The 20,214-nt window shown below is 48.8% G+C and overlaps 1 protein-coding gene across 1 annotated transcript in view; it reads right to left on the bottom strand.

Moving 5' to 3' along the window:
• Positions 1-1,452: 1,452 nt before the first annotated feature.
• P3H2 (prolyl 3-hydroxylase 2) overlaps positions 1,453-20,214 on the bottom strand; it is a 141,977-nt gene continuing 123,215 nt past the window's right edge. The window contains exons 9-15 of the mRNA XM_063131751.1: positions 16,703-16,830; positions 13,727-13,822; positions 10,561-10,711; positions 10,042-10,159; positions 8,392-8,467; positions 4,625-4,765; positions 1,453-1,589 (exon numbers count right to left, since the gene is read on the bottom strand). Coding sequence (XP_062987821.1) covers positions 1,497-1,589; positions 4,625-4,765; positions 8,392-8,467; positions 10,042-10,159; positions 10,561-10,711; positions 13,727-13,822; positions 16,703-16,830 — 803 coding nt within the window. The 3' untranslated portion in view covers positions 1,453-1,496. The remainder of the gene's footprint in view (positions 1,590-4,624; positions 4,766-8,391; positions 8,468-10,041; positions 10,160-10,560; positions 10,712-13,726; positions 13,823-16,702; positions 16,831-20,214) is intronic.

Here is a 20,214-nt window from a genome sequence, read left to right as displayed (position 1 = left end):
GGCGCTTTGGAGGTGGCCCCACTCTTCACCCACCCCAGTCTCCTTACCTGCCTCCGCCATTGGTGGAGCAGGTAAGTGGGGAAGTGGGGGAGGAGGGCTTACCTGGTGCCTCCGCCATCCGCGGAGGCACCAGGTAAGTGAGGAGAGTTTTCTGGGTACTGGCTGTGCAGCTGGCACTCAGAAAACTCTGAGTCACCTCGGTTGGCCCGAAGTTCGCTTCAGCTTCGTGCCGAGGCGGGTTGGGAATCCCCGAGGCAGATCGAGGGGTCCCTGCACAGCCCTATTAATTTGTGACTCATCCAATGAGATGTCAGCACTATGTTCAGTAGGAAGACAAAGGAACACTGCTGCGTTATGAACTTATGGAACTCACTGCCGCACGAAGGACATTATGGCTTTGTAAATGGATGTGATAAATTCACGGGGCCTGGATCGAATAATGGGCACAGCTGGAATCGCCATGTTCTGAGAGGCGGAATATCTATCTAAGTACCAACTGCTTCAAGGATGACTGCCTTCACAGTGATAGGAAGCTTCCTGATGCTGGGGTCAGACTAGTTGTCCGTCTCCTCTGACCAGCAGCTCTAGGGTCCGTGGGAGGGAAGGGGCTTCCCCATCACCCATGCTTGATGCTTTTAACTGGAGACACCGGAGACGGAACCTGGGGGCTTCTGCGTGCAAAAAATGGCCACTGCCCTATGAAAGTTGCCGTTCTTATGCACTTCCGCAGGACTTAGGGCTGACAACGGGTGGGGACAGTGTACTGGGTCAGGTCTTCTGCCTGACCCAGCACAGCTGCTCTGACGTTCAGAGCCAAATCCTCCTTCTTCACCAGGGACAAAGAAACCCAAAGGGAGAAAAATTCTGGATGTCGAGAAGGTTGATCTCACATCCTGCTGCAAGCGATTCAAAGGGATGAATTTGCATGCGCGAACGAAAAGACTGAAAGAGGTTTCTCTTGCTGCTAGTGCAATGAAGGCCTATACTGCAGAGCAAGACTGGGACAGAAGCTACGGGTGATTGAGCTTCCATGCCAGGGGGCTCAGACCTGGCACGCGTCAGAGCAAGCAATGCATTTGCGAAAAAGAGCTGTCCTCGCTAGCAAAAATGCACCACCAGCCCCACTAAACCTGAGATCACAGGCATGGTGTTCCAAGACGAAGGAGGCAGCTTGGGGGAAATACAGGCCTCTAGGTTGCTCCTGGAACTGCTCAGTTATGGCTATAAGTGAGCTACAGCTTAGATCGGGCGCCCAGAAATGACGACCTCGAAGGACCAGCAGGAGATTCACGCTTGAGTCACGTGCGGGAGCAGGGGGTGAGCCGTGCCTAACGTGGCAGGAGGAGGAGGGGGCTGCAAGGGAACCCCTCCATCGTTCGTTTCCGTGAGACCCGTCCATTAATTTATACCGAGGCTTTGTACAAAAATAAAGGGTTCTGATAAGATTTAAAACAAATATTAAATAAACGTTTTAATTTGCGTGTCCTTGGCCTGGATCATAGCTCATCCTTGGGGTTGATGCTGAGTTCGTGGGGTCCGAGGCGCTCCTGGTCTAAGGCTGCGACGACCTCGTCCGCTTGGATTCGCTCCTGGAGGAAAGGCGAAAGGGAAGCAATGAGCACCGAAGAGTGGGGAGGATGTGGAACAGGGGTGGGGGTGGGGGGTGGCGGCCTCAGACACTTCTTGATGTGGCCAAGTTCTTATTTGCAGGGTTTGGCCTGGCCAGCAACGCATGGCTAGCTAGTTAATTGTCCCAAAACAGAAGAGAAAAATATTTCCAACGCTTCTTTAAGGCAGAAGAAACATTGGAAGGATTTTTGCAACTTATCTGGAGAAATATAAGTGCATTGGGCATTATAAATGGGTTTTCAGACCAGACCTGTAGGTTGTCTGCTAAAACAATAATGCTAACGGATTCAGGCAGGTATATGACTGTCTTGTTGAGACTGACAGCGATTAGGCCACTATTTATGTAGAATCATAGAATCGTAGAATAGCAGAGTTGGAAAGGGCCTACAAGGCTGTCGAGTCCAACCCCCTGCTCAATGCAGGAATCCACCCTAAAGCATCCCTGACAGATGGTTGTCCAGCTGCCTCTTGAAGGCCTCTAGTGTGGGAGAGCCCACCACCTCCCTAGGTCACTGATTCCATTGTCGTACTGCTCTAACAGTCAGGAAATTTTTCCTGATGTCCAGCCGGAATCTGGCTTCCTTTAACTTGAGCCCGTTATTCCATGTCCTGCACTCTGGAAGGATTGAGAAGAGATCCTGGCCCTCCTCTGTGTAGTATGAGTGTAGCATACATCTTTTTATAGAGCTGAGGGTTAAACTTAAAACTCTTCCATGCAGTTTGTCAAAGAGCTCTGTGTGACTCAAAAGCTTGCATATGCTTCCATCAATTAGAGTTGGTCCAACCCATTACAGCTACTTCCGTATTTTCTTTCAGAAGAGAAGTATGGGATACATTCGGGGGCATTGTCCTAGTGAATTCCCCAGCTTTACCACAAGGCGGCAGTACCGCTCTACTCTAAGCGATGCTTTCTCTAAAATATATTAAGGCAGTTTTGCAGTTGCACACTGAGCTCCTGTCATTTCGTGATGCCTCTCAAACTTTTAGGAGAGGTTTTGTTGGTCAAAAGCATTACCCTAACACTGCATTGTTCATACCTAAATAGAAATGGGAAACGTTTGGGACATAAAAAAACAAAAATCCAGCCCTTTTAGGGTCTCTTGACTCTAATAACATAGAGATTTTCAGCCATGGCAAAATCTCTGCAACAGATTATTTTTTCTGGAAAAGTAAATGCTGTAGCGACCCCAGACAACCTATTCCATTATAACTGGAGAGTTCTATTAAGGAGGGCTCCCAAGCTGCTTAAAAACTCCACCTTCCTGTAGCTTAAACCATTTACTTTTCATTTTAGGCTAAACACATAATTCATCACAAGCTAAAACTGTTCCTGGGCAAGACCTCTTCAGCCTGTGGGTGGCGGTTCACTGTACCAATTTCTCCCATTTTTTAAAAAATCCACACGCATACCCAACTTACCGCCCTGTTGCGGTGTTTCAGTCCTCACTGTCCTGTCTGTCCAAGCGTGCTCAAAAAATGCAGGGTTCTAATTTGCTTGCGGTGCCCCTGGAACAGGCTTCCTCGAAAGACCTCCCCCATCCCAAAAATCTGGACAGCAGTGGGGCCAGGGAACGGGGATCCAATCAGAGGTGTGTGTGTGTGTGTGTGTGTGTGTGTGTGTGTGTGTGTGTGTGTGTGTGTGTTTTCCTCTCTCCTCCTCACCTGGAGGCTAGAATATCTGATCAAGGCTGAGACTCCAGCAGAGGGTCCCAGCCTAGCAGGTCCATGAATGATTTTTTTGTGTCCTCCAGAAACAATTTTACAACATAATGAAGTGGTACAGTCCAGGAACGCTTTTGCTACATGCAGAACTATTTATCCAGACCTGTCCTCATTCATTCATTCATTCATTGGTAAAATGGATAGATGCTACTTTGGGGCATATATATATATTCAAGAAGGACGCAGTCAAGCTGGAGCGTGTTCAGAGGAGGGCAACCAGGATGATCAGGGGTCTGGAAACAAAGCCCTATGAGGAGAGACTGAAAGAACTGGGCATGTTTAGCCTGGAGAAGAGACGATGGAGGGGAGACATGAGAGCACTCTTCAAATACTTGAAAGGTTATCACACAGAGGAGGGCCAGGATCTCTTCTCGATCCTCCCAGAGTGCAGAACACGGAATAACGGGCTCAAGTTACAGGAAGCCAGATTCCAGCTGGACATCAGGAAAAACTTCCTGACTGTTAGAGCAGTACGACAATGGAATCAGTTCCCTAGGGAGGTGGTGGGCTCTCCCACACTAGAGGCCTTCAAGAGGCAGCTGGACAACCGTCTGTCAGGGATGCTTTAGGGTGGATTCCTGCATTGAGCAGGGGGTTGGACTCGATGGCCTTGTAGGTCCCTTCCAACTCTGCTATTCTATGATTCTATACAAATGCCCCGAAAGTGGCATGCAGTTTGCAATACAAACAAAATTCAATCCTAACTGTCAGGTAGATATCAGAGCTAGCGATGGACAAACAGGCAACGTTTGAGCTTTATTGAGACTCCCTGAATTCTTCTTTGAAGTTTGTTTGGCTTTGCTTGTGTTCCCAAATGTGAGAGTCTGGTTTTCCGGCCGTTTGTTTTTTGATTGGGGAAAATGCACATTTCACATCAGGAAAAAAATGCATTTTAAAACGTGTGCATGTTTTCCCAATTTAAAAAAATGCACATTTTTTAAAATGCACATCTTTCTTAATCAAAAATGTGTATTTCTCCCCATAGGCTCATTTTGAATGGGAACACACCTTCAGGAAACTGCAAAAATCTCTTGAGGATTGTGTTCCTACTAGCGTTCAGGGTTATGAATGGCATGTATTTGCAAGATTTACCAGCAGGAGCAAAACCCGCGTACCTCCCTAATTAGTGCATTGGAAAAGCAAACAACCAGGAGCAGATAAACGATCAATAGAGAGAGAGAGAGAGGAGCACTTAAAGGCTGCCTTGGTAAGACGGTCTTCCAAAATGGGCTCTGAAATATCAAGACGGAGGAGGTCAGGCGATAAAACTCACCACTTCCCGGTAAAGCGGGTTGAGAGTGAACCATAGGGCAACTGCACAACGCTGGCCTTGGGTGACCGCCTTCACGCCGTGAGGGTTTTCCCCGCCAGATGAAAAGCTGACCATGCGCCCACATTTGGGTTTTATTGAAGCCTGTTTTTGAAATAAATAAATAAATAAATAAATAAAAGATATTAATAATAATTATAGGAGGGTGGAGGAGGAGGAGATGAGTCCACAGTAGCCAACCAGTTGTCTTTGAAAAGCCCACAAGAAGAACAAGAGGTGAATAGCACCCACCTCTCCACCACCCCACACACAGATAAGTTCCTCATCAACTCTTCGATATGGGATATCATATATATATATATATATATATATATATATATATATATATGCGCCAATCAGGGCTAGTAGCCATTAAGAACATAAGACGTGCCATGCTGGATCAGACCAAGGGTCCGTCTAGTCCAGCACTCTGTTCACACAGTGGCCAACCAACAAGAAGGTCATGGTGCAACAGCAACTTCCCACCCATGTTCCCCAGCAACGGATGCACACAGGCTTACTGCCTTGAATACTGGAGATAGCACACAACCCTCAGGGCTAGTAGCCATGGATAGCCTTTGCCTCCAGGAATTTATCCAACCCCCTTTTAAAGCCATCCAAATGGGTGGCCATCACTACATCTCATGGTAGTGAGTTCCATAATTTAACTATGCGCTGTGTGAAGAAGGACTTCCTCTTATTTGTTCTGGATTTCCCACCCATCAGCTTCATGGGATGACCCCGTTGGGTTCGAGTATTTTGAGAGAGGGAGAAAAATGTCTCCCTGTCCACATTCTCCACACCATGCATCATTTTGTACACCTCTATCACATCTCCCCTCAGCCTCCTCCATAAATTCTCCTCCGTAAATTGTCTAATTCCCTTTTAACACCCTCCAAGTTGGCAGACATCACCATCTCCTGTGGTAGCTAATTCCATAGTTTCACACCACAGTGCGCAAAGAAACCCTCCTTGTATTTCTATGTCCGATGGTGGGAGGCTGTTTTCGGAAGTCCACAAGAAGAACATAAATGCAAATATATGGGGGGAAAAAACCATGTTGTCTTTCTCCCAGCATATTCAGAGGTAGTCTTCCGTTGCATATGGAGCTGGGATGCCCCCTCCTCCAGACATTTGTCTAATCCCCCCCCCCTCTAAAACCACCACGATTTGGGGTGCAAATTCCATAAGCAAAGAACATCTTTGTGTGATGATTTATTTTCTTTTGCTTGTCCGAAATATCCTGCCAGTTTCACTGGATGACACTGAGGGCTCATCTACACCAAGCAGGATATTCCACTATGAAAGCGATATGAAAGCGGTATACAAAAGGCAGGAGCCACATGACCGCGGTATTGAAGTGCACTGCAGGATCTACACGACTGCTTTATAGTGGTACTGAAGTGCACTGACAACTGTTGGGGCCCGTGACACATCTACACCAAGCAGGATATAACACTTCAGGGGAGTGCCCTCCTTCAGAGGAGGGCAACCAGGATGTTCAGGGGTCTGGAAACAAAGCCCTATGAGGAGAGACTGAAAGAACTGGGCAGGTTTAGCCTGGAGAAGAGAAGATTGAGGGGAGACATGAGAGCACTCTTCAAATACTTAAAAGGTTGTCACACAGAGGAGGGCCAGGATCTCTTCTCGATCCTCCCAGAGTGCAGGACACGGAATAATGGGCTCAAGTTAAAGGAAGCCAGATTCCAGCTGGACATCAGGAAAAACTTCCTGACTGTTAGAGCAGTACGACGGTGGAATCAGTTACCTAGGGAGGTGGTGGGCTCTCCCACACTCGAGGCCTTCAAGAGGCAGCTGGACAACCATCTGTCAGGGATGCTTTAGGGTGGATTCCTGCATTGAGCAGGGGGTTGGACTCGATGGCCTTGTAGGCCCCTTCCAACTCTGCTATTCTATGATTCTATGATCTCTAGCGCACTAGTTTGGAAAAGACTTTTCTATACTAATAAGGTGTTATTTCCAGACATGGCCAGCAGGTGGGAGGAAAAGGCTGGAGAATTCCTCTCCATTAGCGTTGCTGATGTTCAGCTGAAAAGTTCTTCTTAAAAGTTCTCCGCTTTGGCTCCACTTACTAGGAGGATTTTCCAAACCATCACATTCCTCTCCTGTTTGAATAGTTTATCAAGCTGGATCATTGAGCTCCGGTAACCTTTCCAAAGAGGTAGGTGATATTCTTGATAAGGCACTTTCCAGCAATCTCTGCAGGAGAACTCAGGGCCCAAATCTGGAAACTTCGTCTACCAGGCTGAACACTCCAGCGGTTTGGGCCAGGGATGGTGAGGATTTCCCCAGGCTCACCCTCCTCAGAATATCTCCATGGAACTGCACACAGTCACGTTCCAAAATCTGCACTTTTCTGAACATTGCAAGGAAGTTCATGGATTTTTTAAAAAGCACATGAAGAATATGTATATTAGGGGGAAATGTGCACAAAATGTATAGGGCCTGTTCAGACAACACACTTAGCCATGGTTGGGCCACTAACCCTTTAGGAGCAAATGTTTAGTGAGCGTTTTTATTTATTAATTTATTATTTATTTATTGCATTTCTATACCGCCCAACAGCCGAAGCTATAAACCATGGTTATGTAGCCACCGTGGATAGGAATGGTTCACAATTCAAGAAGGAGGCAGACAAGCTGAAGCGTGTTCAGAGGAGGGCAACCAGGATGATCAGGGGTCTGGAAACAAAGCCCTATGAAGAGAGACTGAAAGAACTGGGCATGTTTAGCCTGGAGAAGAGAAGATTGAGGGGAGACATGAGAGCACTCTTCAAATACTTAAAAGGTTGTCACACAGAGGAGGGCCAGGATCACTTCTCAATCCTCCCAAAGTGCAGGAAATGGAATAATGGGCTCAAGTTACAGGAAGTCAGATTCCGGCTGGACATCAGGAAAAACTTCCTGACAGAGCAGTACAACAATGGAACCAGTTCCCTAGGGAGGTTGTGGGCTCTCCCACACTAGAGGCCTTCAAGAGGCAGCTGGACAACCATCTGTCAGGGATGCTTTAAGGGGGATTCTTGCCTTGAGCAGGGGGTTGGACTCGATGGCCTTGTAGGCCCCTTCCAACTCTGCTATTCTATGATTTTATGATTCTATGACACCCTAAGCCATAATGTTTAGCTCAAAATGCTTAACCACCGTGGCGTATCATCTGAACAGGGTCAGATATCAGAAAATGCACACAAAATCGCTATGTGCTATGAGGAGGAATGCATATTGTTGAAAAAGTGCACAAAATGCAGATATTAGGAGAAACATGCACAAAAAATGTACACATTTTTGTGTGGACCTTTACAGTCAAAATCTGCAAATTTCAGCGGAAACAGGGCAGAACAAACAGTTGTGGAAAATTTAATGCACTGAATGAAAGTGGACTTGACACAATTGCTCATTCAGTCTGGGCACTTTTGTTATGATGGGCAAGGCACCCGGACTGGGGAATAATTAAACATATTAGAATAGAATCATCGAATAGCAGAGTTGGAAGGGGCCTACAAGGCCATCGAGTCCAACCCCCTGCTCAATGCAGGAATCCACCCTAAAGCATCCCTGACAGAGGGTTGTCCAGCTGCCTCTTGAAGGCCTCTATGGTGGGAGAGCCCACCACCTCCCTAGGTCACTGGTTCCATTGTCGTACTGCTCTAACAGTCTAACCAACTCCCTGTACAGGTTAACTGGCTCAAATCAGGAAATCGGGCTGCTCACCGTAACTGTCTTGGCATCCATCTCGGTGAAGATGAATTCGCCACCTTCAAAATCACTGTTCATGTACAGGAGAGCACTAAGACCAGAAGAGGCAGGAACAGGTTACTCACAGGGCCTGACAGAGCGGCCTCATCCAACACAGGCTTACTCTGGAGAAAGTGCCATGACGTGCACCAGATTCACTCCAAGAAAATTGCACTTAACAAAGCAACCTAAGAGACTGAGCAGGAAATGAGGAAGCACCGAGTTCAAATTTTGCTCCTTCCATGAATTGAGTGGGGGACTCCCCTGCTTCCCCCCCCCTCCCCACATACATACGGGGTCAGTAGGACAGCGATGCAGACGTACCTTATGGGGTCACCATAACGATGACTATGGATTTCCCAAATTTTGTTGCTTTGGCAAAAGGGATTTGCTTGCGAACATTTCATGGTTTGCAACGAAGGCCAATTTGTGGCCTGCAAGGGACTTGGCAACATCAACTTTTCCCAATTAGGGAAGAGCCTTTTCCATGGCCAGGCTGAATTCTTTGCCATCAGCTGTCACGGCGGGCCGATGGAGTGGTTTATCCTGGCACTCCAGAAGCTGCTGATGGCGAAATGGGGCAATAGCCCCATTACCTCATGTCCTTCTACGCTGCCGTTTCTATGGGGATGGGAGAGCTCAGTTGATTTCCACTGTGTGTTCTGGTGACTTTTAGATTATTTCTATACTTATGACAGGGCCTGACACAACGGGCCCCTGAAAACAACGCCAACCAAGTTCCTTGCCATGGCTAGAAGAACAAGGTCAGAGCTACCAAGTGAGGTTGAGTCGTTTTGAGTTTCACCCTGGTAAATGTAGTGGTGCATTAACAGAACGTGTCTGTTTTAATTCTGGCATGAAGGGGTTCTTAAGGGGGAAAGAGGTGGCTGAAGAATCTGGGCCCTTTTGCCTAAGGATGTGCAACCCAATACACATTTTTTTAAAGAATGCACACCACTGGCCTTGGCCACAGAAGTAGTTCTCTGCCCCACCCCCAGACAGGTGAAAGAAGAAGAAAAAGGAGGAGGAGGAGGAAGGAGAAAAAGAGGAGGAGGAGAAGAAGAGGAGGAGGAGGAGGAGGAGGAGGAAGAGGAAGAAGAAGAGGAGGAAGAGAAGGAGGAGGAGGAAGAGGAGGAGGAAGAGGAGGAGGAGAAGGAGGAAGAGGAGAAGAAGAGGAGGAGGAAGAAGAGGAGGAGGAGGAAGAAGAGGAGGAGGAGGAGGAGAAGAGGAGGAGGAAGAGGAGGAGGAGGGAGGAGGAGGAGAAGAGAAGGAGGAGGAGGAAGGAGAGAAGGAGGAGGAGGGAGAGAAGGAGGAGGAGGAGGAGGGGGAAGAAGAAGGAGAGGGGGAGGAAGAGGAGGAGGAGGAAGAAGAAGTAGCAGCAGCAATACAGAGGGAAAGTTCTAGGTTTTCCCTCCAAACATTTCTGTACCTCTGAAATGGCGCCTTTCACAACAAGCACGGACCATTGCAAGAATCTGGCCCAGCTCAGCACCCATTCCAAGGATGGAACTGCCGGTGCTGGGGCAAGCATGGATCCAGAGACGAGATGCTGCAGCAGCAGCCACAGGGGATTTCCAGGTGAGCGGGCCCTCCAGGGCCTCCTAGGACGCGGGTGCCCAGACCTACCTGTAATCTCGGAAGGTGTAAGCAGGGGGCTCTTTCCAACACTCGTTGGCTTCGGGGTCCAGCAGGCAATTGTCCGCATGGATGGGGTGGCTCAGGTCATTCCTCCGCTCCTGCTGGCCTACAGAGGAAGACAACTTTCAGCTGAGGGTCGTCTCTTACAACGTAACCCACAAAGACCCTTGTGGCGCCTTAAAGGCTGACACACGCCTGGAGGCAGAGAGAGTGCCAGAGCCAGACATTCTCATGGGGCTACCTGCTACTCAATTTGCGGGAGTAACGTGTGCGTGTGTGTGTGAGGGGGGCACCCCATGGCACATTTTGCGTTGGGGTCAAAATAAAGGAACTTCCCATCTCCAGGGCTCATTCTGGTGCCCACCCCCTATTTTTTTGCTCCCTGAAATCCCTGGGTGTGTTGCTCTGATGATGGATTCGGGGCGGGCGGGCGCTAGTCCCGCAAGGACCTCCAGAGGCTGCGAAGAGAGCGTCAGCTCCGGCAGTCCCCTCTCAGCCCCGCCTTACCTGACAGAGCCGTCCGGCACACCAGGTGTGTGTAGGAGAAGTAGAGGGTGGAGTTGAGCAGGAAGTAGGACTCGACAATCTTGCGGGCTTTCTCGCTGATGTCGTAAAAGAGGCGGGCGCCCTTCAGAGGAACTCGCCCCTCGTAGCCGAACTGCAGGCAAACCGCACGGTTACGATTGCATTGTTCCCAAATGACAGCCCAGATAGATGCGACAGCCAGGAATGCCTCCTATCAGCTTTGGCTGATACGCCAGCTGCGCCCCTTCCTAGACTTAGAAGACCTAAAGACGGCCGTGCACGTGCTGGTAACTTGAGGTCTCGACTTCTGCAATACGCTCTACATAGGGCTACCTTTGTGCCTAGTCTGGAAACTTCAACTAGTTCAAAATAGGGCAGCCAGGCTGGTCACTGATACACCTAGGGGGGACCACATTACACCAGCTTTCAAATCGCTATACCGGCTGCCAATTAGTTTCCGAGCAAAGTATAAAGTGTTGTTTATCACCTTTAAATAAGCCCTGCATGGTTTGGGTCCAGGCTACCTGCGGGATCGCCTTCTCCCGTACAGTCCGCCCCACACACTCAGGTCCTCTTGGAAGAATCTACTTCAGTCAGCAAAGGCTAGGCTGACAACTGTTACCCAGAGGACCTTCTCTTCTGCTGCTCCCAGACTGTGGAATGGCCTGCCGGAGGAGAATCATTAACTTAGTAGTCTGTTAGCATTCAAGAAAGCTATCAAGACTGATCTCTCCTGGCAGGCCTATCCAGGGGAATTTTAGGATACTTTTAGGATGCTTTTAACAGTGTATGCTATGTTTTTAATCAGTATTTTATGTATTTTATGCTTGCTGTTATTCCCCGCCTTGATCCAATCGGAGAGGCAGGTAAGAAATGTATTATTATTGTTGTTGTTGTTGTTGTTATTTTGACCCTGCCGCCCCCAGCCTTCAAGAAGACGTTGCGCTTCTGCCACGGCGCTGGATAGGAAGGACTGAAGAGTGCTCCTTCTAATAGCAAACTCAGCAGGTGAGCGTTGCCTGGCTTGTAGCCAAGGGGCCGGGGGGGGGGGGCACTGAGAAGCAGGAGGGGGGGCAACGTAAGGGAGTGTGTTCAATAGGCTTGGAATGTAGCGAGACCACTAGAAATGAAAATGGGACACGGTGTAGGGAGGGCAAGAGCGGGAGACCGGCTAGGGAAGGAACGTCTGCTGGTCCCCTGAACAAGGGCATATTCTGCTTACAACGGAGGAAAAGGTGCCCCACTCTGTTGCAGGTCCTCCTTGTTCCCAGCTATTCATGAAAGCTACAAATGAGGACTAGCTACATGCGCCCACTAGTGTGCCTCTCAGTACCAGGAATATGAGGAGAAGGACACTGTTGTGCTCATATCCTACTTGTGGGCTTCTCAGTGGGGCATCTGTGGCTGTTGGCCTGATCCAGCACAGCTCTGCTTCGGTTCTTAATGCTGTAAGCGGGCCCTCTAGAGCTTAGCTACCCTGACATGTGAACCTCCCTCCCCACCTCACCCCCACTGAACAAGAGGGATGGTTGTTGTGGGGGAATCCGGCCCATTAATTCCTCGCTGGTTCTCCCAAAGCCTCCGGGCTTGGCTTGTGTTAGTGAGCTAGCCGATGCGGGGGTGGAGGAGGGTTTGCAGGGTTTTTTTCCCCCCCTGTAAAAAAATGTCATTTGTGCAAGCTGAGGCCATAAGATGCAGAGGTGATGCTATTTTTCGCAGGACTTTGCATTACTTGCACAAATTATGGCTGGAAGTTGTGTAAGTGAATAACTCCGCTATTCTATGATTCTATGAAATGGCCTTTTTTTACAGACCTCTTGCCCTCTGCAAAGACCTGCAAGCGAGCCCAACACAATACGAATCGAGTTGGGCCACCTCATGGACAAGCGAACTGGAGTCCGGTGTGTGTGTGTGTGTGAGAGAGAGGTGAGCTGCTAAAAGCTTGGCAGACTTAGGGCTTTGCTAGACGAGGGGTTAGCCTGGACTGATACCCAGGATCGCCCCTGTGCGTCCAGCTGATGCACAGGGGATCTCGGGTTTAGGCAGGGGTCAACCCTCCCTTGGCCCGGAGCAATGGGCTCCACTTGTAGCCCGGTATTTCTGCAGTCCCAGCCTGAGCCTGGGACCATGGAATGTCTAACCCATTCCGCGGCTTTTCCTGGCTACGTGGCTTACTAGCGCATAGCCAGGAGAAGCCGCGCACAGGGCAGGGGGAGAGATCACGGCCAGTGGGGAAGATCGCAGCCGGGGGGAGATCGCAGCCAGGAGGGGGAGATCGGAGCCAGGGGGGAGCAGGGAAACCTCTATTTTTTTAAAAAAACCAACAACGTAACTTTGGCACTTGTGCACTTCTGCGCACCCGGCCCTTTAAAAATAAAAAGTGGCAGACGTAACAGGGCTTTCCTTTACCCCGTCGCATCTGATGTATAGACTGGGGCGACAGCCTGCACTAGCTGCAGTGCGGGCTCGCCCCTCCTCCCAACCGGACTTTCAGGTAGGACTAGCGAAGACCTTAGAGCTTTATCACACCAGCGTTATACTGTGCAATCACTGCAAATTGCATGCAAAGGACCCAGAAGTTTTCCACCTTATAGTCTGCTTTGATTGTGAAGTACCCCCATGCATCCTGCCTTAATTGTGCAATAAAGCCAAAAGAGTCGCCGTATTTAGCCCCTACTTTTTGAGCGTCTCTTCCAAGCCGCCGCTGGGGCGCAGGAGCAGGATTTTAAACAAATGCTTACATCTGCGTAAGCTTTAAAGATAAAGACACCAAAATTGGCAAAGTAATAGATATTAGGGAGAGCTTTAAGCATACCAAATTTGAATTGGATTGGGTCATCCATTTATTTTTTATGATTTTTTTACATTTCCCCGCTTAAACTCGCTTCCTGGTATGCAAAGGATTGCTGTCGCCCGGTAGCTAAACAACAACAACCGCGAAAGCGAAGTGCTATGGGGATAATCCGAGGGAAGCAGGTACGTGTGATAAAGCTCCTTACCCCCCCCCCACCCAGCCGAGAGATTCCTCCCTCATCCCTGCTGAACAACACGGCAATGAGATCAGATCAAAAGCGCAAAAACAGGAATGCAGAGAGACGGGGGAAGACGAGAAGAAACCCGACAACCAGCTGTCCAGTAAACGGCACACCTTGAGGGCTTTGAGGACGGTGGCCCCTTCGAACCTCTCATTGGGGGTGTGAGGTGACATCTTCCCCCTGTAGCCATCTCCAGCCAACAGAATACCCTGGAAGAGAAGGACAACGGGCCACAGTTAAGGAGGACTCCCGACGACTCAACAGCCGGCTTTCCACCTCTAGAACTGAAAGTAGGACACTGAGGATGCAACCCTATGCGTCTTCATATAGGAAGAAAGTCCTACAGCTCCCAGCAATTCCCAGCCAGCAGTGGCAGGAGGTGTTTTTTTTCCCTCCCTGTATGAATGTGTGCCTTTAAAGAAGCTGATGTTTCTCAACACAAACCCAGCTGAAGTGAAGGGCGCTGCAGAAGAGCAGCGCTGCTGTTCTTTCCAGTGTGGTTTTGTAGGCCAGGCTTTATTTTTAGTCTTGTGCCTAGCTAAGGCAGGGGGTGGGCAACCTTTGGGGCCCATGGGCACACCTAGAAATCGGAGAAACTCTTGGGGGTGCGACCATAAAACGGCTGCTATGGCTGGGCATGGCTAACCATAATGGACAAGGAGGCATTCATGGCAAGTTAAGATGGCAGAAGCTAGAAGCCAGAACTCTAAAGGAGCTACCCAAGATACTGAACCCATTTGGGGGATTGGGTTCAGCACCACAGATACCTTAGAATCATAGAATAGCAGAGTTGGAAAGGGCCTACAAGGCCATCGAGTCCAACCCCCTGCTCAATGCCATCGAGTAAAACCCGTTTTGACTGAAACCTAGAATGGATTCACAGCTCCACCAGCCTCCACTGGCACTGAGGAAGGTGTATGGAGCACATAGCTGCAGACTACCTGCATGACGGGCTACTGGTGGTGCCCAATATCTCTTCAGCACTGGCTTAATGGTTCTGCACTCTCCTTCATCTCTCCTGATGGTTGGCTTCTCAGTGCTAGCAAATTCGGTTCTATTCCATTTGGACTAAACTGGAACCGGGAGATTCTTCTCCCTCTCTGAATAAGCTTGGAAGACCGACGGTTTTGTCACAGGCAGGCAGTGACTGCTGTTGGGGCAGGCTGCTCTATCAGTATCTTGTACACATTTGGTTCGGTGTAAATGACATCAACAGATCACCCCGTTGCATTTCTTGCCCTTTTCACTGTTACAGTGTTCCCCCTCCAGACCCATGAATGCATCTGTCTCTGCCACCACCTGGCATTTCATAAAGTCGGCTCTTGTCCACAAATGTGTCTGCCATGATAAATCTGCTAGTTTTGAAGATGCCACAAGACTCTGTCATTGTTGTTGTTGTGTTGTTGTTGTTGTTGTTATTATTATTATTGCAACAAACTTCGCTATCTGGAAATTCTCACTGCAGCCTCCATCAATGCCTTTACTTGCTGGGTGATGCCTCTTGCCAGAGAATGGGCCCGTTCAGAAGACACCTTAGACCATGGCTTTAACCACGATGGTTAAGCCAAGAAGCCAGACTGTGTTCAGAAGACACTTTAAACCACAGCTTTAACTGAGGCTTTTTGCCTTAGTGACCATGGTTAAACTGGGCCAACGAGTTTTCTTTGGCTTGCAGCCCCTCTGACTGCCTTTGGCTGGGGGCAGGGGAGTGAAATTTGGTTCGCATTTTAATGTGAACCTACCTAATTCGCCCTCTCTAAACGAATACATGGACTGGGATGTTACCCTTCAGTTTGTGGACTTCTCCAAATTTTGTAATGGAGTTCTCCACTCCAAAAAAAAGAAAAAAGAAGAAAAAAGTGTACATTACAGAAAATTGCATAGAAAAAAAGTCTATGAAATCACTTGCAAAAATGCATATTTTGGGGGGAAATTGTGCACAGATTTTTGTGCGGATGTTTTATCAGAGGATCTGCAAACTGATGCAGAAATGGGACAGGATGAAGTTGTAAGAAAGCAAAAGCTGAAGAAAGCAAAATGGACAGATTCATGCACTGTTGCCTCAGCTGCCAGGCCTTGGTCACTCACAGCTTAAGGGCAAAGAGGAGACATCAGATCCTGAATTCTTCATGTGAAGGGGCAACATTAGCCTAAATTAAGCAGTGCCGGAATGCATTCATGCCATGAGCTTGCAAATGAGGGCAAGATCACCTGAGTGGTCACAGAACCTCAGTCTGGAAACAAGTAATCCTCACAACTTATTTCGGTAGGATAATTTTCCCAAACCGTTGCCAGACCTGAGATCTGAGCTGCCAAGGCAGCTGATGAAGAAAGGGCCGCTTCACTTTAACTCCATGCTAAAGGCAGGGCAAAGACTATTCCTGCTTGGAGCCGAATGGAAAATCAGTGGATCTTAGCCTACTATGAGCAGTGAGAATGTCAGGGGGTCCAAATAGGAATCTCCTAAAATGGAACTGTTCCCAGGTCGGCCGCCTTGTTAGTCTGCTGCAGCTCAAGCTGCAAACACCCTGGATCAGTCATAGAATCTTAGAAAAGCAGAGTTGGAAGGGGCCCACAAGGCCATCAAGTCCAACCCCCTGCTCAATGCAGGAATCCACCCTAAAGCATCCCTGACAGATGCTTGTCCAGCTGCCTCTTGAAGGCCTCTAGTGTGGGAGAGCCCACAACCTCCCTAGGTAACTGGTTCCATTGTCGTACCGCTCTAACAGTCAGGAAGTTTTTCCTGATGTCCAGCTGGAATCTGGCTTCCTTTAACTTGAGCCCGTTATTCCGTGTCCTGGACTCTGGGATGATCGAGAAAAGATCCTGGCCCTCCTCTGTGTGACAACCTTTCAAGTATTTGAAGAGTGCTCTCATGTCTCCCCTCAATCTTCTCTTCTCCAGGCTAAACATGCCCAGTTCTTTCAGTCTCTCAGTCCTTGGCCTTTAAGGTTCCGGAGGGCTCTCTGTTGTCTTTGCTGCCCTACACTAACTTGGCTGCCCCTCTGGAAGTCAGGACAGTAGGAATTACCCTCATCCCGATGCCTGCACTGTTCTCTTGGGCAACTTGTGAGTCACCAGCTACTCACGTTGGCAACCCGGTGCAGTTCCCGGCACTCCTCCTCTGACATCACATTGTCCAACAGCACGCGCTGAGTCCCGTTGAGCTGCTCTGAGTTATAGACAAACTTCACGTTGCTGAAGAGGAGAGGACCCCCTAGAAAGAGAGGAGGGAGATGGAAAGGAACCATCTTTCATAAGTTCTCCCTGGTGGTGACCCATGGGGATATTTGCCCATGAGGCTCCAGTGTTCCTGGACCAGCCAGATGTGTTGGACTGCACTCTGGCTGGGGGTGGTGGGAATTGTATTCCAACACAACTTGGAGGCACGAAGTTGGAGAAGGATGAGCTATAGCCTCTTCTTCAAAAAGCAAGCAAATTACGCTATGTGTGGTCATGACAATATTGGTTGCTAGTGTGTTACCGTGTGTGTGTGTGTGTGTGTGTGTGTGTGTGAGAGAGAGAGAGAGAGAGAGAGAGAGAGAGAGAGAGAGAGAGAGAGAAAGGGCGACCAGGTTTAAATCATCAAATGTCAAAGCCTTTTCATAGGACAGTTCCATTTTAGGCTACATGTGATTGTCTTTGGGGGTGGGGTGCTTGCTTGTCTGAAAACACACACACCAGTACATTTTCTCTGTGCATAAAAAAAAGAGAATCATAGAATCATAGAATAGCAGAGTTGGAAGGGGCCTACAAGGCCATCGAGTCCAACCCCCTGCTCAATGCAGGAATCCACCCTAAAGCATCCCTGACAGATGGTTGTCCAGCTGCCTCTTGAATGACTCTAGTATGGGAGAGCCCACAACCTCCCTAGGTAACTGGTTCCATTGTCGTACTGCTCTAACAGTCAGGAAGTTTTTCCTGATGTCCAGCTGGAATCTGGCTTCCTTTAACTTGAGCCCCTTATTCCGTGTCCTGCACTCTGGGAGGATCGAGAAGAGATCCTGGCCCTCCTGTGTGACAACCTTTCCAGTATTTGAAGAGCGCTATCATGTCTCCCCTCAATCCTCTCTTCTCCAGGCTAAACATGCCCATGTCAAAGATGAGTTTGGACTAAACCTTTTCTCCCAGGGATAAGGATAGCTTTGCATGTGCAGGGGGGTTATTTCAATGAGTGAGTATTCCAACTTGCAATTTCAACCCCCCCTCCTCCACCAAGCAGAAAACGGCGTAATCCAGGAAAACCTGTACCACTGGATTCTGTTAAGTGTTTCAGCCACCCTGAGCCTCTGGTGCTCCAGATTCACTTCCTTCATGAGGAGTCAGACTGCGAGGGGACCAGGCTTCCACAGGCTTCCACAGACTAAATCACAGGCTTACCTGAAAACTCTGATTTATGTCCAGGAAATCAGGCACAGCATCATTACAAAAAGTGTGGCGGTTGTTTTTAAAAAGCTACAGAAAACCCAACAACAACTAACTCAGGTAAGTAGAGGCGAGGCCATTTGGCTTTCATGGATTGCCTAACAAGCCTGCTAAATCAGCACATCAGAGGCCTGGAAAAAAAATGACGTCAGCCTTTCCCCAAAACCCGGCTTTGTGCCAAAAGAGCTTGGAAATGCAGCCAAACTCCAGAGGCGGTGGCAGCAGCAGCAGCAGCAATAACCTTTGGAGGTGGAATGAGTTCTCATGTAAGAGATTTGGGGTTTTCCGTTTCCCTCTGGCCCTTTCAGAAAACAGATGGGCTGCATTCTGAAATGCTCATCCCAGAATCCTAGGGGAGGCTGAACCCACCTCCCTGACCCCAGCTAATGGACATTTTGCAGCCCAGCCAAAATAAACCATCTTAAGTCTTGGCTGCATGTTTCTACTACGGCGTGTTTGTGTGTGTGTGTGTGTGTGTGTGCGCGCGCACACGCACGCATTGGGAATTCGGAGGAAGAAACCAGCGTTGCCTGAAATAGCCGTCAGCGTTGCTGTGGGTCTGTAGAATGTTCCCTGTGGTCATGCAGGAGCCACCAAGGATTCTTGTGTGTGGTTGAGACGACGGACGGACGGATGGATGGGCGGCCCAACTCCACAGCCAAGCTGAGCAGTTGTTTTCGGTGGTAATATGGTTTGGGGTATCAATAAAAAACTGTGCAATCGGAGAAATATTAACTCTCCCCCCCCCAGCACACACACACACACAATTAGGGATGTACAGGAATTTTGTTCCTGTTTTGCAAACCATGCAACGTGTTTTGTTCCTGACTCCCAAATGCAAATGCAAGTGGGAACACAATTCTTAAGAATTCCTTGCTATTTCCTGAACTTGAGTTCATATTCAAAAGTGTGTAAGTGCACCTTCCCCCCTCCCCGATCCCCCAATCTGCATCGTCACACTTTAACCTGGGTGGGAGGGGGCAAAAAGTGTATTTTTCCTGACTGGGAAAAAAATACCATCTGTCATGTCTAACCCTACTGCCCCTGTTTCGGGAGAAGGTGTTTCAGGTAATCAATCAGAATCAGATTCAGATCGCGAAGACGCAGCGCCAGACACCAGCCAGCCCGTACCAGTGGGGGAGGAAGCTCTCACGGGAGATTCCTCAGCTGGAAATCAGCCCCCTCCAGAGCTTATCTCCTCAAAGCCAAATTCTACACACTCTCTGGGGGATGAGGGTGCTTCCGGAGGTGAGCATTCAGAAACACTAACTGATGCTAGGATCCGCCAGAAGCTAAAACACACAGCGCGTAAAGAAGCCGTGAGAAAGTCGGAGAGGTTATGCCAGAACCTACCACCAGACCAGGAGCTTTGAAGTCACGGGCCTTTGAGAATTAACTTCTTTCTCTTCTTGAACGGACAATTGTCTTGCTTAGTTTGCATAGTGTTGCCTAGGGGGTCATTTCAAAGAGGTAGACTCTATTCAGGTTAAAGAGACGTTTGTTGCTTAATAAAAGCTTTGTAGATTACTTAGCAAGCCTCGTCATTTGCCTCCCATCGAAAGCAGGAGCCCTTCTGAGAGACATGACACAATCATGTTTGGGAATGCAAACATGACAAACTCAACTTGGAGGAGGCATTTGGAGAACCCCAACAAGCTCGAAGATGGCATGTTTGCCACCTTGCCCAAGGACCAGATACAGGTGCAAGGGCCACCAGGCAGTGAGTGTCGTGTTTCCCAAAACCTCCTGCCTTATTGGGAGACAATAAAGAAGCCTGCCACGTAATCCACAAAGCTTTATTCAGGCAATAAACATCTCTTTCCACCTGAATAGAGTCCAACCTTTAGGAACTTTCCTCTAGGCAAAACTATGCCAACTAAGTGAGGCAATTGTCCTTTCAAGAAGAACGGAAAGCCTTTTCCCAGAACGCTTTAACTTCAAGGAGGATGGTTCTGAAGAAGGCGTTGGCGAGAAGCTAGCTGGGTCGACCTTCTTTTGCCTTCCTTTAGCTCTGCCCATTTGAGTCTGCGGCGGACTCTAGGATCAGCCAGTCCTGAAGTGTCCTCCCCCGCGGAAGAATACGGATTTCCCACAGACTGTGTGTTGTATACACTTTCAGAGATAAGGTCTGGTGAAGGTTCATCCCCAGCTGGTAAAGAGCCCATGAGAGTCACCT

This window comes from Elgaria multicarinata, chromosome 8 (assembly GCF_023053635.1).
Source record: "Elgaria multicarinata webbii isolate HBS135686 ecotype San Diego chromosome 8, rElgMul1.1.pri, whole genome shotgun sequence".
Classification (NCBI taxonomy): Eukaryota; Metazoa; Chordata; class Lepidosauria; order Squamata; family Anguidae; genus Elgaria; species Elgaria multicarinata.
This window is presented reverse-complemented; position numbering and strand designations above follow the sequence as displayed.